This window comes from Chamaea fasciata, unplaced genomic scaffold (assembly GCF_029207755.1).
Source record: "Chamaea fasciata isolate MVZ Bird 193981 ecotype frontalis unplaced genomic scaffold, bChaFas1.0.hap1 SCAF_11, whole genome shotgun sequence".
In the NCBI taxonomy this organism is placed as follows: Eukaryota; Metazoa; Chordata; class Aves; order Passeriformes; family Sylviidae; genus Chamaea; species Chamaea fasciata.
In genome coordinates this window covers 5,081,763-5,101,215 of record NW_027094096.1, presented here as the reverse complement: position 1 = coordinate 5,101,215, position 19,453 = coordinate 5,081,763, and the positions used below count along the sequence as shown (strand labels likewise).

Genomic DNA, 19,453 nt, shown 5'->3' with positions numbered 1-19,453 from the left:
GCAGCTGATGAAGCTTCTAGACTCGCAGCCCGCACCGCAGCCTCCAAAAAATCGTGGAAATCTCAATTAGCAGCACTTAATTTCTGCACACTGTGGCTCCCGTGGGGCTGCTGTCCCAGCACCCTGCTCCGCCCGCCCCCGCTGCCCCGCACCGCCCCCGGTTCCCGCACCGCCCCCGCACCGCCCGGTGCCGCCGCCGCGGGACCGCCCGGCCCGGGGCGCCGCGGGAGCGGCCGCGGCAACAGGTGGGGCTGAGCGGCACCGGCACCGGCACCGGCACCGACAGCCGGAGCGAAGCAGAGCCGCCCCGGCCGAGCCGGTAAGGGACCCCGGGCTCCGGGGGGCGGTGGGGGGCGGTGATACCGCGCGGAGGAGTCCCGGTTCCCCGCAGGGCAGGAGGGCGGGCCGGAGCATCACCCCCGCGCCCCGCCGGGGTCCGGGGAGGCCGCCACTCTCGGGAGCCTTTCCACGGTGGGAACCGGCTTCTCATTTCCTTATTCCTCCGGAGAGACGGAGCTGTCAGAGCCCGGTACGTTTTGCAGGGCTAGAGGGATTCCCGGGAAGCTCGACTTCATATCCCCGGGCAGAATGCACAGCTCCGGGCAGGGCTGCGGGAAAAGCTGCAGACAGAATCCTTCAGGTGTGAGCACCCCTCGGGTGTGAGCATCCCTCAGGTGTGAGCATCCCTCAGGAGTGAGCATCCCTCTGTGGTACCCTGAGGATGGTCACACCTGAGGGATGCTGCTGTCACCAGGGGAATGCCATTAGCAGAAGGATTGTGGTACCAGAGGGACAACAACTTGGTGCTCCTAATGACATCACATGGGAATTTAACTCCCATAAGAAAGGTTCCCTTGGCTTCCCAGATGTCCCTTCCATGAGGATCTCTTCTCCCAGGCTGGCCAAGGCAGCAGGAGGGGCATGAGCAGCACCAAAGGCAGAGGGAAGGTGTCCCACCTGCTTCACCTCCTGCCTTGCCCCTGGCAGCACTGGAGTGTCCTTTGGGGGTCCTACATCACCCCTTTTGCTGTGCTCGGCAGTGGCTTCTCTCTTCACCTCCCGCCCCCAGAGTCAGGCTATCAAACCGTACTCTTTGTTTACTTTAAAAAACGAACTCACCTCCAAACACTTCTGTGGTGAAACCTTTGGAAACCTGACTTGTACCAGCTCACAGACCAGAAGGGAAGGGAAAGGAAAGCAAAAGAGCTCCACATCTTGTTATTTAAAATCCCGGTGGTGATTAAGTCAGTCTGATGATCCTTAGAGTCTGACTCATCATTTTTTTTTAAACACTCAGGGTTGCTGAGATTGGAATTTAGTGCTGCTGCTCTCCAGCAGCAAACTACTGCATCCCCCCTGGAAACTGATGGCCGGATGGGGCGGAGGTTCCCAGGCCCATCTTGTAGCTCCCTTTGTCCACCTGGGTGGTCTCTGCAGAGATAGGGGTAGGGGAGCTGAGGTTTCCATGTCTAATTAGAAGAAATTAAGCTGTGCTGGAAAAGACAGCCAGTGTCACTCCGCCCTTGTTTTCCAATCTCACCAGCCAGCCTCTCACCCCTTTGCCAGGGCACACCATGCAGGAGCCATACCCAGTGTTCCAGGAAATAACGCCGTGTCATATCCCCTCCACCCACAGCTTCCCTTCAGGGATGGGAGAGGCCTTGCAGGAACGCCGAGGGGCCGTCCCGCTGCCCAGGAGCTGCTGCCACCCCCGGGGAGCTGCCCGCGGCCATGCTGAGCTGGCTGGCTGCAAGATGACCCTGGCCAGCACCACGCTAGCCCCCAGCGTGGCCCAGGCTTTCTTCTGCCTCCTGCTCTGCATCCCCTGGGGCAGCTCCTGCCCCCCCAGCTGCCAGTGCACGGAGCGGGCGGGGGCGAAGGCCGTCCTCTGCAGCTCCCGGCACCTGGAGGAGATCCCCAAGGACATCCCCAGGGACGTGGTGTTCCTCAAGCTGGATGCCAACAGCATCACCAGGATCCCCGGCAACGCCTTCAGGCACCTCTCCCACCTGGAGGAAATCGACCTCTCCAGGAACGCCATCGAGAAGATCGACGGGGCGGCGTTCAGAGGGGTGGCAGCCGGGCTGCGGAGCCTGGACCTCTCCGGCAACCGCATCCGCAGCATTCCCAAGGAGGCGCTGCTGGCGCTCAACGCCAAGCTCCGGCTGGCCAACAACCCCTGGCACTGCGAGTGCGCCCTGCAGGAGGTGCTGTGGGAGGCACGGCTGGACCTGGACTCCGTCCAGGACATCACCTGCCACACGGCCCCGCGGGAGGAGTACGTGGGCAAGCCGCTGCTCCAGGTGCTGGATGCCGGTGTCAACCTGTGCGGTGTGAGGCAGAGGACCACGGACGTGGCCATGCTGGTCACCATGTTCGCCTGGTTCGCCATGGTCGTCGTCTACGTCGTCTGCTACGTCCGGCACAACCGGGAGGACTCCTGCAGGCACGGGCACTACCTCAGGGCACTGCCCGGCGCCCCGGCCCACGCAGAGACCACCAGCACTGCCCTGTAGTGCAGGCATGGGCTGCCAGCTTCCAGACTCTTCGCAGGGAGCTGGTGACCACCTTTGAAGGCATCAAAGCTTCTTGGCGGGACTCCCCGGGGCTTTCTTCAGACTGGTGCCACCAATGTCCCCTCCCCGGCCACACTGGACTGAGCGTGAGCAAACGGCATGGAGAGGGATGCCAGGGGACATCCATGGAGTGGGTTCCCAGGTTACTGGGGACAAACATCCCCAGGCAGACTCTTTTTCCCTACCAGAGCTGGGCTCGCAGGGAATGCAGCCCCCACTCACGTGCTTGTAGTAGGGAGAGAACAAGTCCGTGGCAGGAAGAGATGAGTTGTGGGGCCAGGAGGTGCCTGGGGTGCAGAGGGGTCACCCCATCCTGGCTCCTGTGAGGCATCAGCCTTGCCAAGGGCAGGACATCCTCCCCAAGGCCCCCAGCACCTTGGCAGCCTCTGCCTGCCTCCAGCAATGCGGGGGGAACTCCAAAACATTTGTTTCCTCAATAAAACCCTGCACTTAGGAAAAGCCCTCAGGGTTTGTGCTGTGCTTGGAGCTGAGTGTCCAGGGAGCTGAGTGTCCGGGGAGGGTGGTGGTGCTCCTGGTGCTTGGGGGGCTTATCCTAATTCAATCTCTCCCAAAGCAGACCAGCCTAAATTCAATGTACCAGCACGACTCCCATTAGGTGCCACCCCCTCCCACCCTCAGCTGAATCTGCCTCGAGCAGGGACCAGCTGCCCAAATACGTCTGATCTTGCCTTATCTTGCCTTATCTTGCCCTTCCTCGGGGCTGAATTAGAGTTGCTGCTCACAGCTCAGTGATGGGAGCAAATCAAATTCTCCCTTTTCTCACAAGGGAGAAATGGTCCTTCCTGGCAGAGCCAGCTGCAGCTGCACTGAACCGGGAGAGGAGGGAGGCATGCAGAGGCTCACCCTGCAGGTCTGGACCCTGGGAAGGCTCAGGCTGTGACCCCCCGGCCCTTCCTGATGGGGCTGGCACGTGCTCCCCAGTGCCAGGGCGGGTGGCCCAGCTCAGCAGGAAACCTGGCTCTGGGGAGGGCTGAGAGGTGCTCTGGGACACTCAGGTGAGGCAGTGGGTCCTGGGGGCAGGGAACAGAGGGGCAGCCTCACCCCAGCACACCGCTGTGCTCAGGGCCACCTCATCTTCCCCAGGCCACCCATGGCTGTGGACATTCAGGGGTGACTTGTTGGGTGAAGGGATGCCTCTGCCACGGGCAGAGCAGCTGGATTACCCATGTGGGAGGAAGGCTGGGTGCACACAGTTTATTAGAGCTCTAGTTAAGCAAAAAAGACCCCCAGCAAAGGTGAGGGAAAGAAAAGAGGCCACAGCTTCACCTGAAGCAGTTTTGGGTTTTTTTCCCATGCCCGTGGGAACTGGATTGGTCCAAATGCAAAGCAGGTTTTCTTGGGAGCCACTAACCCCATGCAAAGGTGCGTGGGCCAGCAAGGACCAGCACTGGCCCTCGAGCACACCAACAGGTTTGTACAACACACGCAACACTTGTTGAGAGAGACCCAGACCAGCCATGGCAGAGTGGGAGGGTGGGCAGGCACCTGTGGCAGTGGCAGGAACGTGACATGAAGAATGGCTGCGATGTCAAACCAGACAGTCCTCAGGAACATCACAGCCCCAGGCAGACACAGCCAAGCCTGGACATGCTTTTTTTTCTGCAACTTCTCACATATTTGCTCCCCTCTGCCATGCACCCACCCCAGCAGCTCATGCTCTGCTCTGTCTCTTCCTTCCCTGGCTTTGTCCAAGCTTTGCCCAGAGCTACTGGCAGCTCCGGGTCCCTCCTGGGGACTGGAAATTGCCAAGCATCGTGGTCCTGGTAAGCCAGGGGATGCAGCTGGGCTCCAGGAATCTTGGGTAAGACATGGCTCTGGAGCATGGTGGCAGAGCTTTCCCAGGAGAAACAGCCCCTGGACAAGACTGCAAGGAGCTCTGCCCTCATCCTTCTTTTCCTCCTCCTCCTCCTCCCTCCCTGCAGCCAGCCATGCCCAGCTGATGCTGCAGCCACTCCTGGGCTCTGTGGTCCATCTTGAGCTGGATGCCCAGCTTGCCCCGGTCCTGGCGAGGAGCTGAGCGTGTCTGAGCCACCTCAGGTGGTTTTCAGCTTGAGCACCTTGGAAAGCGGCTCCTTGGCGCTGGAGTAGAACAGGTAGGAGCCCTCAGCGGTGTGGAACGCCTCCCAGTCTCTGCAGCCCACAGTGGGGAGGTGGTGGGCTGCCACAAAGCCCTCGTAGCCTTGCCACCTGCACAGGGAAGGCAGTTAGCTTCTGGGCCGTGAGCTGGCACCTGGGAAGGGCAGGGAAGCTGAGCCACGGGGCTGGCACCTCCCATCTCCCTGCAGTGGGATGTCCCTCACTGGGGCTTCCCATTCCTGCCTGAAAACAGGGAACAGTCCTATCCATCCTCCCTGGCAGATACACCAGGCTGTGCCCATGCAGGGGCAGCCCCCCAGCCCCCCAGCCCTGCCCTTTGCAGTACCTGTAGATGATGCTGTTAACAGAGAAGGTGAAGCCATCAAAGGAGTTTGCTACCACCAGAAAGGAGTCGTCTCCCACCGAGAAGAACTCCCAGTCCAGGGCACTGGGGAGGAAATAAGCAGAAGGGCAGGTGAGATGACCCCTGTGTGGCCAGCTGAAGGAGGGGCTGTGCATCCATGGGGCAGAACCCACCCCCATCTCTGACACCCTGAGGACACACAGCTCTTCCCATGCTGTTCCTGAAAGAAATGCACCTTCATTCCCAAATCTAGGGTGTTCTCCCAGCTCCCACTGGGATTTGGTGCCAAGGAGCCATCACCCATCCCCCTCCCGAGCAGTCTCAGTCCCTGGAGTGTGAAGCCTGCAAGAATCCTCCAGGAGACAAGCAAGTGTAGTTTTAAACTAAAAGAGAAGAGGCCCTGGGAGAGGTTGCCCAGAGCAGCTGTGGCTGTCCCATCCCTGGAAGTGTCCAAGGCCAGGCTGGACAGGGCTGGGAGCAACCTGGGATAGTGAAAAGTGTCCCTGCCTGTGGGAGGAGGTGGAATGAGACAGGCTTTAAGGTCCCTTCCCACCCGAACCATTCTGGGACTCTGTGAGACCTCTGTTGCTCAGGGGAAGGACACGGACCAAGGAGCAGCCTGAATCCTTGCATGGGTACCTGTAGGTGAGAAGGTCCTGGAATTTAACAAACATCTGGGCCGTGATGTTCAGCTCATAGATGGAGGAGTTGATGGCATAGAAGTTGGAGGGTGCTGGCATCTCGCTGTCATAGCTGTGGCTGTTGGCAACAGCCAGAAACACTCTGTCCCCAATATGGAAAACCTCCCAGTCGGCTGCACCAAATGTCTGTGGGGAAGGAGGCCATGAGAAGCTGGATGTGGCTGCCCTGTCTAAACACAGAGGGGGGACTGAGGAGCAGTGGCCAAGCCTTACCAGGATAGACTGGAAGAGCTGGAAAGAGCCACTGAGCCAGATGTAGATGTGTGAGTAGATCTTAGTGGACGTGCCATTGAACGTGTTAGCTACAGCCAGGAAGGAATATGGGCCAATGGTGAAAAATTCCCAGTCGTATGCTCCAGAGGTAGGAATGGTCTGGTTAGTTTCAAACAGCCCTGTCCTGGGGTTCCACCTGTATATCACGCTGTCTATATTGTGGTTGTTCCCTGGGGGAGACAGATGTGCACCATGAGGGAAAGCGATTCCTGGTTTGTGAAGGAAACAAGATCCAGAAACAGGCTCAGCTACATGAATATTTGCCAGCAGGTCACGAGGCTGTTTGCAAGTGACCTGTTGCTCCACATGAAGTAGCCAAAGAGATTCTACAGCCTCCACCCCTACCTAAAGACCCCCTCCATCCCTACCTGATGTCTTCATCCCTAGAGCCTCCATACCATGGAACACACCAACAGCTCATCCTGAGTGCACAGTGGCAGCTTTGTGGCAGCCCTGGCAGAGGAGGGACAGGCAGATGCTTTGTCCCCACACAGGCAGCGCTCCAGAGGCACCATGCCAGCATCCCAGGGTGGACAAGCTCTGCTGGCTGTCCCTGTGCAGTGGGGCCAGTCCCAGCTGTGTCCCTCAGCTCCTGACATCAGGGGCTTCCCCCCTGCCCTAAAGCACATGCTCCATCCAGCTCCTGGGCTCTGCTCAAGCATCTGGACCTCATGCCAGTGGGCTTTAAATCCTCGTTGCAACAGGGATTTTGGCAAAGAAAGGCTGCAGGAAGAATGGGAATGACCACATGGGTAAGTGGCAGCTCCTCAGGGACTGACCCTCCAGCCCTCTCTGAGGGAAACATCCCCAGTTTGGCTTGGCCATGATGGTCTTAACCCCTGCGTGATGTGCATGGCTGGCAAAGGGACCACACTGCCACAAGGGTAGGTCTCATCCAGACTGGCCCCGATGGAGCCCAACAGGTGACACAGGGACTCTCCAGCTCACAGGTGCCCAAGCCACCTGCTGCCAGCTCTGAGCCTGGTGCCAGAGGTGCTGATGCCCCCTGAGCCAGCCCTGGTGGCAGGGAAGGAGCCCCCTGGTCCAGCATCTGAACCCAACTGGGAGCATCCCAGAGAGCCAGGGCTGTGCTGTGAACCCATTCATCCTCTGCAGCAAGGGGTGCACGTCCCAACCCAGACTCACAGCCTGGGGAGGGGAATGAGGCTGGATCATGTCTGCAGGGTATCCAGGGAGGGATGTCAGCTGGCTCTCACTCAGTTTCCTGTGTGCCCACAAGGCCAAGGATTTGGCTTCGCAAAAGGCTCAACCTGTGGCACTACCAGGTTATGTAACATTGGGAATAAAAATGAAAAGCAGCAGAGAGATTCAGCACAGGCACCATCCCCACTCCTGTCCTTGTCTCCTGCAGTCAGAAATCCAGAGGGTGACTGTGTCAGCCTCTTCCTCAGAAGCTTTTCTCTCTTTTTCCTCTGCAAGGCTTCAGGTGCCCTGAGGTTCCCCAGGCTCACAGCTGTGAGCACACTCCCCTGGCTTTGCCCTGCACTCCGTTCCACCTGAGGATGCACGGGGAGTGTGCTCTGAGCAGGGCACCTGCCAGGGTCCCAGATCCCACCCCAGGGCCTGCAGGGAACCCTGGGGGCCGGGTACCTTCTCTGTGGTTGACCACGGCAAGGAAAGCCTCTCCCTCAATGACAAAGGCCTCCCAGTCCCTGGCGCTGTGCGTGGTGATCCGCTGGTACGGGATGAACTTGGCTTTCCTGCGGCTCCACTTGTATATCACAGAGAACTCCTGGCCCCTCTCGTTCTGCTCAAAATTCGCCACTGCCAAGAAGATCTGGAAAAGGGAAAGTCAGCACAGCTTTGTTTTCTCTTCTCAAAGGTGCATGGACAGGAAAACGCGGGGGGGAGGTGGGATGGAGGGCAAGGGATGCTGTGGAACAGGATGGCCCTGGCTGGGGTCCCTGAGCAGTCCCCAAGCAACACAAAGTGGGGACAGGAACCTAGCGGCCTGTGGGGGTCTTTGTGCATGGCAGGGGCTCAACTTGCAGCCAGCAGCCTCTTAGACAAGGGGCGGGAGAGCTGAGCTGTCTCCACTCACACCCTTCAGCCCCAGGAACGGGGAGCATTGACGTGAAATGTGCTGGGGAAGGAGGGAGGTTCAGCTGACAAACCCTCCTGTAAGGAAAGCTGCTTCAGAACAAAAAAAGGCAGGTATGAGAATGATAACAATGACAACAATGATAAAAATTCTCTGAGACAAAACATCTGCCAAACCAAGAAACCCCTGTGAAAGTGTAAGAGACAAGACTGGTGCAGCAGAGGTGGCCAAGTGCAAGGCAGGGAGCACATCCGAGCTCTGTCATGATGGCTCTGTGCCACTCTAGTGTCCTTCAGATGGAGCAGCAGGGATTATGCCCCAGTTTGGGCCACAAAGAGGCACAGCCCACAAAGAGGAAAGAGTCAGTGGGGGTGTCTCCTGCCTCTTGGCCTGGGCAGCACCCTGCCAGGACCAGCCTGGGGCTTTGTTCAGCCAAGGAGTAGCCCCCCCAAGGACAGGGCTGCGCTGCGTCCCCCTGTCCCCCTAGAGAAGGTGAATCCCCTATCAGAGATGGTGCCCAGCATCAGTTCCCACTGCCACCCACAGGGGACATGGCCTGTTTGTGTCCAGCCAGCAGGGATGTCGGTGTCACCAAGCCTGGAGGAAGGAATTCTGCCCATCCCTCTGTACCCTGGTGAACGTGGCTGGCAATGGGGGAGCCCTGCAGTCACCCTGGGGACAAAGCCAGAATGGGGAACAATCCCAGCTTCCCTGGGAGCCCTGCACAGAGCTGGCTCTCAGCAGATGGCTTCCCTGGGGTTCCTCCAATGTGAGAAGCAGCTTCCCAGGGAGAGGAACCATGCAAGCCCTCTGCTCAAGCCCCAAGGCAGATTGCCCAGGGGAGAAGAGGTGGCTCCAAAGTCCTGGAATAATTTTAAAGCAAGAGAGTTTAAAAACGCAGCATGTTGGACTCAGTGGGCCTCCAGAGGGAATTGCAGGCCTTGAGGCCTCTTTAGGACCACAGGCAGATCTCTGAGGTGCCGTCACCTACACTCCCTAAACCACACCCAAGACTCCAGGCTTCAAAGAAACCAACGTTGGGCAACTACAATTTAATATACTGAAACATGGGGGCACCTTCCTGGCAGACTCACCTTCTTCCCAATAGTGAAATACTTCCAGGACTGAGCTTGGTAGGTGGGGATGTTCTGGTAGTGCACAAACTTCCCGTCAGCCCACCTGTAGATGGCCGACCCCGGGGGCGTGATCCGGTTGGCCATGGCTGCAAACAGCCCCACCTTTGGGATGCTGAAGACCTCAATGCCCATTGTCTCTGAGTTGGTCACCAGGTTCTGGTATTCCTCCACATAGTCCAGCCTGTGTTGGACTGGGAGTCCGCAAAAAAAAAAGAGGGATGAGGTTAAAACCAGGTGATTTTTAGCTGGAGAGGGGCCCCGTGAGGGCTGGCTCAGTGGCACTTGCTGCTGTGCAGAGCTTTGTGGGGAAAATGAAGGTCCTGGTGTCCCTGGGGGTGAAGGGCCAAATCAAGGGGTGGTAAGAGGCTGACTGCACCTCGATGGGCAGCACATCCAGCCCCACCTCCAGCAGGGAGCCCTCCATCCAGCAGAAAGCAGAGCTGTGTCCTTTGGGAGCAGAAAAGAACCCCATGCCATGGGGTTCCATGGGCCACCCCATGCATTTTGATTGCTTTGATCTACTTATCCTCAAGAGAACAAGGAGGAGATGACAGGAGGAGAGGTTAGAGAATCCTAAGGCAGAACTAACGGCAGAAATTGGAGCAGAAACCTCCAGAGTGGCCCTGATGGCAGATGGACGGGCACTGGAAGGGACAAATGGCAGAAGAGGGGCAGAGTTGGTGGCACCAAGGGGGCACAGGTCAGTAAGACCCCAGCATGAGTTCTCTCTCTTTGGGGAAACAAGGACACTGTGGTGATCCCAGTGACTTCCAGAGGTAGGGAAGGATAGGGGGTCCAGTTGCTGCTAGCTCCTGTGGGGAGCAAATGGCTCATCCAAACCCACCCTGAGGGTATCAGCAGAAGAAAAATGCTGGGAGAGGAGGGAAGGGAAGGACAGTTCAGTTAGGGGCATATCCCATCCTCCATGTCCTCTCCAGGGATCCTGGGAAGACAGCCTGGAGTGAGTGAGTGAGTGAGTGAGTGCCAGTGGATGAAATCCATGTTGTTATTGAAGAACATCCATTCAATCCAGGCTCTGGTTGCCTTTTCCACCTTGGTACTTCCACACTTCCTTACAAAGTGTCCCACCAGAGCCAGGATGACATTGACATCTGTGTCTGCCACCCTCCCAATGGCCCCCAGTACTTCTAGCAGCTGAAGGGTCTCTCTGTTTCCACTTATCCATCCCACAAATGCTTCAGCACTGGGGGAGCACCCCAACACCCTGAGCATGGCTCACTGGGGGGAGAGCTGTCCTGTTCAGACAGGTCAGGAGCTCATCCTGCCCAGAAAATTCCCAGGAGGGACAGATAATGTGGAGAAGGTGGAGGGACCACAGTGGCACCTGAATCCAGAGGTGCTCTGGAAGTGCCATGGGCACTGAGAGCAAAGCAAAGCCTGGCCAAGCAGAGGAGAGACGGGGGACACCCCAACCCCTCACTCTGCTGCTGATTCCCATCCCAAAGTGGTCTCAAGGGCAAATCTCAGCTCCTGCTCTGCTGCAAGGGTCTCCTTCCCTCCCCGAGAGTGCCAGGACCTCCCCAGCAATACCTTCCAGCATGGAGACCCAGGTGCTGCCATTGCAGAGGTACAGCCCTCGCCGGGAGGTGTTGAACCAGAACTGCGCCTTCTCCTGCTTGGAGCAGCGTGGCCGGGCCCCCAGGGTCACCTTCATGTCAGTCTCTGGGCATGGAGAGGAGTGAGGCAGGAGCTTTTTAGTGGACACAAAGGGGAGGAGCAGAGAGGCAGGAGGGGCAAATGTCCTGGTCTCATCCTGATGGTGGGCATCAGTCAGTGGGGAAAATGGAATCCCAGCACAAATCTGGGAAGCCACAGACTGGGGAAACCCTGTGTGGGGCCACTGACATGAGCCCAGCTCTATCAAGGGACCCAGGTCAGGCCACCCTGGCTTCTCAGGGAGATTTTGGACAGGGACCCCAACACACATATATTGAGAAACAGGGTGCTGGGAACACCCTCTTCCCCTCTACTCCTGCTTCACTCCCAGCCCCATGCAAAGACCCTTCCCCACAGAGGTGGAGGGGGCCAACAGAGCCTGTGCCTCTGTGGGGACACTGACCGTAGGGGTATTTGAGCACCTCGTTGCTCACTGGCTTGGCAGGGACATCCTGGAGGACACTGGGGACAGAGAGCGTTGCTACTTTGAAGTTCACGGTGTGGCATATCCGGGGGGTGGCATCAGCTCCTGGCAGCAGGACAAGCTGTCTCAGCAAGCCCTGGGAAAGTGGGAGCAGAGGGATGGTGACCAAGTCCCACAAGATCACAGAACGGGAACTGCAGGGTAATCCGTGCCTTGGATTTCCTGCCAGCTGGGTGTCTGGGGCAATCTAACAGCTGATGGAAGGGGAGCACTGGCACGGGGCTCAGAGCGGCTGCCTTTCAGTGCCTCCACGTGGGAAGGACCCACAGCCACCTCTGCTCCCTGTGCCATGGCCCAAGCCCTGCCAGTGCAGGGGACTGAGGGAGGGCTGTGGGTGATCCCACAGGCAGCCACGAGCCCCCCTGAGCACACCTGGGTACCCCTGGGCAGCCCACACCGTGGGGAACCTACCGTGAACACGCCTTTCCTTCTCCGCCTGTTGCCCAGGTAGAAGCTGGCCCTCCTCACCGACAGCGAGGCTGGGAATGGTGTCTCCACCACCCTGGGGATGGGCAGAGGACAATTTCACAGCATCTCACAGAATCACACAGATTCAACTCAACTAAACCATGACACCCAGTGCCACATCCAGTCTTTCCTTAAACACATCCAGGGGTGGTGACTCCACCACCCCCCCCGGGCAGATCATTCCTGTATTTTATCACTCTTTCCGTAAAAAACTTTTTCCTAATATCCAACCTATATTTCCCTTGGTGCAGCTTGAGGCTGTGTCCTCTCGTTCTGTCAGTTGCTGCCTGGAGAAAGAGACCGACCCCACCTGAGCACAGCCACCTTTCAGGGAGTTGTAGAGAGTGATAAGGTCGCCTCTGAGTCTCCATTTCTCCAGGCTAAACAACCCCAGCTCCCTCAGTCGTTCCTCACAGGGTTTGTGCTCCAATCTCCCGGTGGCCGGAGGAGAGGCTGGCGGAGGAACATCACCCTGCCCACCCTGCCGAGCCCCCCAGCGCCGCCCCCAACCTACACATCCTTGGGGATGCTGCAGTCCACCGTCAAGGAGAAGGACTGGCCGGAGACAGCCAGGATGAGCGTGTGCCACTGGTTGTCGGAGAGGGACACGTTGGGGAAGGTGACGCGGGTCTGGCAGCCTCCGGCGCGCTCCTGGCTCCAGAAGAGGAAGTGGAGCTTGTCGGGGGCGTAGCGCAGCCCCAGCAGCACGCCGGGGCTCTCCTCCACCATCAGCGTGAAGATGTACTCGTTCCTCTGCGGGAGGGCACGGCTCTCAGCGGCGGGCCCGGGCCGTGCCCGCGCCGTGCCCGGCCGGCCGCGCTTACCTTGGCGGGCCCGCGCAGCGCCCGCAGCGTGACGATGATGGAGAACTCCTCGGGGAAGCGGTCGCAGTGGATGAAGAGCCGCGAGGCCGGGAAGCCCAGGGCGCGGGGCCGCGAGGAGGAGAGCTGGAAGCCGCGCACCCCCTGCACCTGGAAGACCCGCATGCCGCGGGCCAGCGCCCCGGCCGGCACCGCCTCCGACAGGATGTCCAGCGGCCGCAGGTCTGTGCCGAGAGACAGCGCGTCACCGCGGCCGAGCCATCCCGCCCCGTCCCGCCGTGGGATGGGGGTACCCCAGCGCTGGCTGAGGTGCTCCGCAGCAGCAGGATGGCCTGGCGGGCCGCAGCAGCCTGCTGGCCCTGGCCTGGGGTCTGCCCCGAGCCCCTGCTCCAGGGCCAGAGGCGAGATTTGCCGTTCAGACACAAGGTGGGCATCTCTATGGCCAGGCAGGAACCCCAAGCGTGCAGAACCATCTCACTGACGCGGCTCTGGATGCTGGCACTGGAGCTGGGACCTGCCAGCCAGGCTGCCAGCAGCTTCCTCGGGATCCACCAGCACCAGCAACCGCAGCCAGAGCCAGGAGAGCAGCAGGGATCCGGTACCACAGATTTGCTCTCAGGGCAGCCGCCCGTCCCCATCTCTGTCCACAGGGCAGTGGGGGCAGCCCTACCCCTCCAGTCCCGGTGTTCAGGCTATCCCAACCCAGCCCTAATTGCACGCATGCACACGCACTCACAGCAGGCACCAAAACCACTCATTATAAATAATTACCCTCTCCCCAGAGAGGAGAACGCCGTGCCCAGCCCCAGGGCATTGCCCCGGTGAGAACACACAGCACAACAGCACCCAAAAGTGCCACCCCACGGAACACTGCCAGCTCCAACATCTCGGCACAGGAAGGGCTGTGGCAGCTGTGGGGACTTCTCCAACCTTCCTGGCCTTGGACCCTCCTGTTTTTATTCTTGAATGCTTTTCTGGCAGAGAAGGGAGATGATGCCCAAGAGATGAAGCAGCACTTGGCTACACTAAAACATCCCTGATTCTGTCCCACCCCGCTGAGACCTGGCTTTTAGCTCCAATTTGTACTAATAAATCCGGGCTGCTGGGGCACAGCGGGAGAGCTGGGAAGGAGGGAGCTGCGAGCAAGGCTGGGCTGTGTGTCTGAATCCAAACCAGCTGGGGAAGGGAAGCACTTCCTCCAGACATGCCTGGCCAGCCCAGTTCCAGGTGGGCAGAGCAAGGAGGAATCTGCTCCTGTGGCTCCATCCAGAGCAGAGCAGGGAGATTGGTGATGTCCTTCCCACCCTGGCTGCCCTGTGTGCCCCCTGCCCACCCCACTGCTGGTTTAAGCTGCTCCTGAAGCATAGTTTTGCTGGGGGAGTTTTAACTGGAACGGCTTATTTCAGAAATGCATCACTCGGGCAACAGCCAGTTCCTGTTTTTCCCAGCAAAAACGACAAGGTGAACTTAGGCTTGGATTTGCAGAGGGGTTTAGGAGCCCCCAGCTGCCCCTGAGATGGTGAGGATGAGCTGGGGGAGAGCTCAGCTGGGGCTGGAGGTTGTGGGCCAGGAAGGGGTCATGTCCTAAGACCAAATGCAAATCCCTAAATCCAGTCTGCCTCCCACATCCATCACTGAAAGGCTGGGAGAGCAGCTGGGGTGATCCAGCAAAGCTTGGGCAGCACAAGTGGTGTCAGGGGGCCTCGTGCTGGGGTCCCCAGGATGATGCTGGGGCCTCAGCACCCCCAGGATCCCTCCAGCCAAGGCTGCTTGGGGACAGTGGGGACATTCCCAGAGAGATTGGAGCACCTCGGGGAGGAGGCAGTGGGCAGAAACTCTCCAATCTCTCCTTGTTTTTCTTCTCGCATCCTCTGGGCTCTAACAAAAAGCAAATACAATTGCCATCAAACTGGGTCCAGCCCTAAGCACACACAGCCTGGGCCCAAGCAGCCCCAAAAACTGGGCTCAGGCTTTGCTGCTCACACAGCCCAGGCATGGGGATGGGATGGCAGAGCCGGAGCACGGGGATCCTCTTTGGCTCAGGAAATGACACGGGAGGTGCTGGCTCCTCGGGGACGGTGGGACGGGAACTTTTGCTGCCGGAAGGGTGGAGGTTATGCCTGTCAGAGCACCGAAGAGTCCAGGGCAGGAGGGACTTTCCAGAGGGACTTCATGGCTCTCTTCTCCTTCCTCCAGTCCTTCCCCTCCCCGCTGCCTACAGCAGAACCTGGGACAACGCTTGTGCAACAGGGACAGATAGAGCTCTCCCCACAGCTCCGAGCTGGGTGCTCGCCCGCTGGCACTGTGGGGGCTGCAGGCACGGGAATGACCCCACATCCTGCTGTCCGTGGGTGCCGGCAGCCTGAGGCATCGCTGTCACTCGATCCACTCGAGTGGACACTGAGCACTGACACACCGGGGCTGGGCTACCTCACATGGGGCATGCCCCCCAAAACACAGCACACCTCCTGGGGTCTGCCCTGGCAGCTTGGGGAGCATCCCAGCCATGGGAGCACAGCGGTCCCAACACGTTTGCCAGCAGGGCGAACACCTGTCCCCCGGTGCAGCCCACCCGCCCCTCGCTCCTACCTGTGCAGTGCTGCCACGTCCTGCCTCCCCGGGTGAAGCCCCCGCCGCTGGCCCAGCGGAGCAGAATGACCCACAGCAGCAGTGGGGCCGACATCGGGGGCCTGGCCTGAGCGGGTCCATCCACCGGGACCCCCCCGCTGTCGGCTCCTGCCTGCCCCGGCCGGCGCTGCTGCGCTCAGCGCCCCGGGGGCTCTGGCATGCTCGGCAGCGGGACCCCCGGAGCCCCCACACCGCTCCGTGCTCCCCGGGGCCCTCACCCCAGGCTGCTGAAGGCCGGCTCTCTGCCGATGCTTGGCGTGGGCATCGCCCCCGGGGGCACGGCCGGGGGGCTGCCGGGGGTCTCCTGGGGCGGCCGCCGAGGCAGTGCTGACTGCAGCCTGCACACAGACATTTAAATGAGAGGTCGGTGGTGGGAGAGGAGGAGTCCCGGCTCCTCCGAGAGCTTTTATCTTTTGCCCAACCCTCTGGAAGGCGGCTTTAGGGAGGGATTTTTTAATCTTCTTTTTTTTTTTCTTTCTTTGCTTGCTTTGCTTCCTTTCGTTTTTGGTGATTCATTTCTCTGGGTTCACATGGGAGTAGGTGGGAGATTCACCCCTGCCTGGAGAGAACCGGGTGGGAACCTTCCTGCCCCTAAATGCAATGGTTTTCAGCCTGTATTGGATGAGAGACCCCCTGACCCCTGTGGACCACTCCACCGTGTCCAGATCCCAAAATCTGCATATTTCTGCCCCAGTATTGTCAGGTGATGCACATCCCATGCCCCAGCCAACAGATCCAGCCCTGCCACAAAAATGCCACCGATTCAGAAACCCTCCAGGTGCTGCTGTTCCAAGGGAAGCATCAGCAGTGGGAAAGCTTCCTGCACACAGTGAGCTCCGCTGGGCTCCTCCAGCCACAGAACGAGTCTCTTCCATTCCCCAAACAATTGAAACAGGCTCCCACCCCCCTCGTCCCCACAGCCTTCCCGCAAGGCGGGCGCTGGAATAGAAAGCGGATGGTGAGGACCAAACGCCAAAAACTGTGTCGCAAACCGGGGGTTTTGTCAGCAAGGAACAGCCAGAGCCAGACCCACGGCCGTGTCTGCTGTCAGTCTGTCCTCGCCCCGAAATTGGCCGTGCTGGCACTGAGAGTGCAGCCCAAGGAGTGCAACCCTTGGGGGAGTGCAGCACCAGGCACTCACCTTGGTCCCAAATCGCAAGAGGAGCTGTACTGAACCCCACGAACCCCAAGACAGCAGAACGTTGGTGCCTCAGTCTCAGAGCCTGCAGAGTGCCTGCGTGCCTGTCCAATAGCCCCAGCAGGGCTGCACGGACCTGCCCCTCTCCCGACAGCCTCCCTCTGGGCACCCCCCAGTTTAGAGTTCTACCAGGATTGTGCTTAAACAGAGCTTAACCTCTCTGCAAGAGAGGGCTGCCGAGGTGAGGCACTGCTGTCTCCTCATCCTCGGGATGGTGTCCAGTGGCACAGCCATAACCAAACCTGGGGGTCCCAAATGGCAGCTGCTGGAGGTGAATACAAGGGATGCAGGAGGACAAACCACCCCATCTCCCCTGACAGGCACAGTCCCTCCTGATACTCCTCGCAGCCTTGAGGACACCCACCAGGGCTGGGACTGGGAGCAGTCACCTCACTGGAGCCCCGAGCCACGGGAAGATGGAGGCTGGTGTTCCAAGCGTGTCTGGAAGAGAGGTGATGCATTGGAGGGGAGGCTCCCGTCAGGTTGGAACTGGGGAAGGCATCACAAACAACAGTCAGAGCCACCACATTTCCCAGGGCTGCACACATGTGTCAAGTTAAGCATGGCTTTGGGAGCTGGCAGCACTGCCCTGAGCAGGGGATGGATTTGGGGAAGGCTCCTGCTGAGGCTCTGCAAGGGTCCAGGGAGGGAGGGAAAGTCCTGGCAGAGATTCTGAGTCCATTGGTTTTCCAAAGGCGATGCAGCTACCTTTCAGTGCTTTCTTGGCCAAAAAAAATAGTCTGTGGGGACATCTTCAGAGCCAAGGACACAGCTGTGGGTGCCCCCTCAAGACACAGGGAGATCTGTGGACTTCCAGGCAAGAGGTGGAGGCACTGGAGCTCCCCACCGACGAGCACAGAGGACATGGTGGGCTCAGGCTGCTGTTCAGCCACGTTAATGAACAATCTCCAGGTGAGGACAGGGACGTTGAAGGCCCTCAAGGGTTTTCCCCTTCACTGGGCTGTGGATGCTGGCGTGGCAGAAGATGGTGGTGTAGCTTGGCCAGTGCCTGGTGCCTTCCTGCCTGGGGACCCGAGCTGTGATGTGAAGTAAGGACAGGGACACATCGCTCCCTGCTGTCACATTGGGTCCAGGACCTGCACTGTGTCCCCAGGACAGTAGGAAGTGGTCTGCAAAATAGTTCCTAAGCACACAGGCACACATTCCTGTGTGCAGAAGCAAGCACAAGGGGATGAAATAAAAGAGACAAACAGTGAGACGTTTGCCTAATTCGCATGGGGCGTAAATAAAACCATGTGGTGGCTCCGAACAAAATGATCCTTGGATTTTCACCAGAAAGGTTTGGCCATCCCTGGGTTAGGAAAGGTTGAGAAACCCATCTGTAGGCAATCCATTGCAAGCAGAGCTTTCATGCAGGGGACAGTGCGAGGAGGGCACCTCACCGACGCCAGGGACTGGCTGGGCCCTGCACACGGGGGAACGTTCCTGCTCTTCCAAGGCTGTAACTCATTCCTTATTATTTGCAGACACAAAGCCGTGTTTCAGGCCTTCATGCCTTATTCATTTCAGTCTTTATTCCTGACATCTGTATATAATCAGAGGATCCTTTAGGTTGGAAAAGACCTCTAAGTCCATCAAGTATGTTCCCCTGAAACACAGCGCAGGCATCAGCAAGGGCAAAGCTTTGAGGGACCCCATAAGTAACTGATGGACAAATGCCCATCCCGTGGTGTCCCCAGCTTTTGTTTACTTTCCTATCTGCGCCAGCAGGGCCAGCAGAGCCTGCCACACTCACATCCACGGGGACAGAGCTGGAGGTCAGTGATGAGCACATGGAGTTGGTCTCACCTGTGTGAGCAGCAGGGTGGACATCAGCCCTTTGGGATCAGCTATGAAGGGGATGGGGGGAATTGTTCTCAGAGTGACATCCCAGATCTCAGTTCCCCAACTGACAGTTTGGGTTCAACAACTGGAACACCTTCCCCAGGATGGTGGGATGGGGTCTCCAACCTCAGCTGTTTCCAAGGCTCCTCCTTTGCCACCTCTGCCCTTTCTCCCAGGCTGAAAATCTTCCCTGTGTTTCCTGGAGCAACTTCAGCCCCCTGAGTCCAACCCACCATCATAAAGCAGAGTTCCGGCAAGAAATCTCCACACCAGGAAACCTGTCAGCATGGTACAGAAGCGCAAATGTCTTTAACCCCAACGCCTTTCAAAAGCTGAATTCCCAGAGGTTTTGGAGAGGTTCTGCCAGGAAAAGTTTTGTGAAAGACTGGGAGGATTGCAAAAGGCACCGTTTTTAGGAAAACCACCAAAAAAAAAAAAAAAAAAAAAGGCACAAAGCCGCCCCAACACAGCAAGTCCTGCTGCCAGCTTCCCAGCATGGAGCTGCCTTCAGCAGCAATCCCTGCCAGGCGGTGGCGAGCCACCAGCATCGCTCGTGTCCCAGAGCTCTCCGTGTCCCCACACCCACTGGGAACGAAGGAGCTGGGAGCACCCAGCCTGCTGTGGCCATGGCAGCAGGCAGTGGGTTGCAGCCCATGTCCCTGTCCAGGCAGCCAGGAGCAAGCTGAGCATCCTGCCCTGCATTTGGAGGACACATGGCAGCTGAGCTGGCAGGCTCTGAAAGGGCTCCAGAAAGTAGACACTCAACTTTCCCCAGCACAAGGGAAGACAGGCTTTGAGACCACGCTTCCCCACCGGAGCTGTTTCAGATGGGGCTGCGCAACACCCACAGCTGCATCTCCCCTCATTTCGCCCTGCACGTGACCAATAGCCCTTCGCTATTGCCTGTCCCTTGTTGATACAGTTGTTTTAATTTTTGTCACCTTCCCCCAGTGTGCCCAAACCTGCTGAAGAGGCTGAGCCACCTCCCCGCAGCCCCAGACTCACCACTTTCCAGTAAGGCAGCTCTGTATGGATGGACAGCATCCAACCCAGGCAACTGTCAGCACGCCAAGTACGGGAACAGTGCTCTGGGTGTTTTCTGTAGATCTCAGGTAAGAGCAGG

At 58.7% G+C, this 19,453-nt stretch overlaps 2 protein-coding genes across 2 annotated transcripts; one reads left to right on the top strand and one right to left on the bottom strand.

The window, feature by feature from the left end:
- The first annotated feature begins 209 nt into the window (after positions 1 to 209).
- LRRC3 (leucine rich repeat containing 3) lies at positions 210 to 3,087 on the top strand. Its single transcript, XM_066193798.1, has 2 exons — positions 210 to 319; positions 1,637 to 3,087. Exon 2 carries the CDS (start codon positions 1,650 to 1,652, stop codon positions 2,514 to 2,516), a length of 867 nt encoding a protein of 288 aa, XP_066049895.1. The 5' UTR covers positions 210 to 319; positions 1,637 to 1,649; the 3' UTR covers positions 2,517 to 3,087.
- Positions 3,088 to 3,669: 582 nt separating this feature from the next.
- Positions 3,670 to 16,562, bottom strand: TSPEAR (thrombospondin type laminin G domain and EAR repeats). Its single transcript, XM_066194067.1, has 12 exons — positions 15,249 to 16,562; positions 12,663 to 12,883; positions 12,353 to 12,591; positions 11,782 to 11,872; positions 11,290 to 11,446; positions 10,761 to 10,892; positions 9,168 to 9,400; positions 7,623 to 7,809; positions 5,952 to 6,181; positions 5,677 to 5,864; positions 5,020 to 5,121; positions 3,670 to 4,784 (listed from the first exon to the last, which is right to left on the bottom strand). Exons 1-12 carry the CDS (start codon positions 15,340 to 15,342, stop codon positions 4,631 to 4,633), a joined length of 2,028 nt encoding a protein of 675 aa, XP_066050164.1. The 5' UTR covers positions 15,343 to 16,562; the 3' UTR covers positions 3,670 to 4,630.
- Positions 16,563 to 19,453: the final 2,891 nt, after the last annotated feature.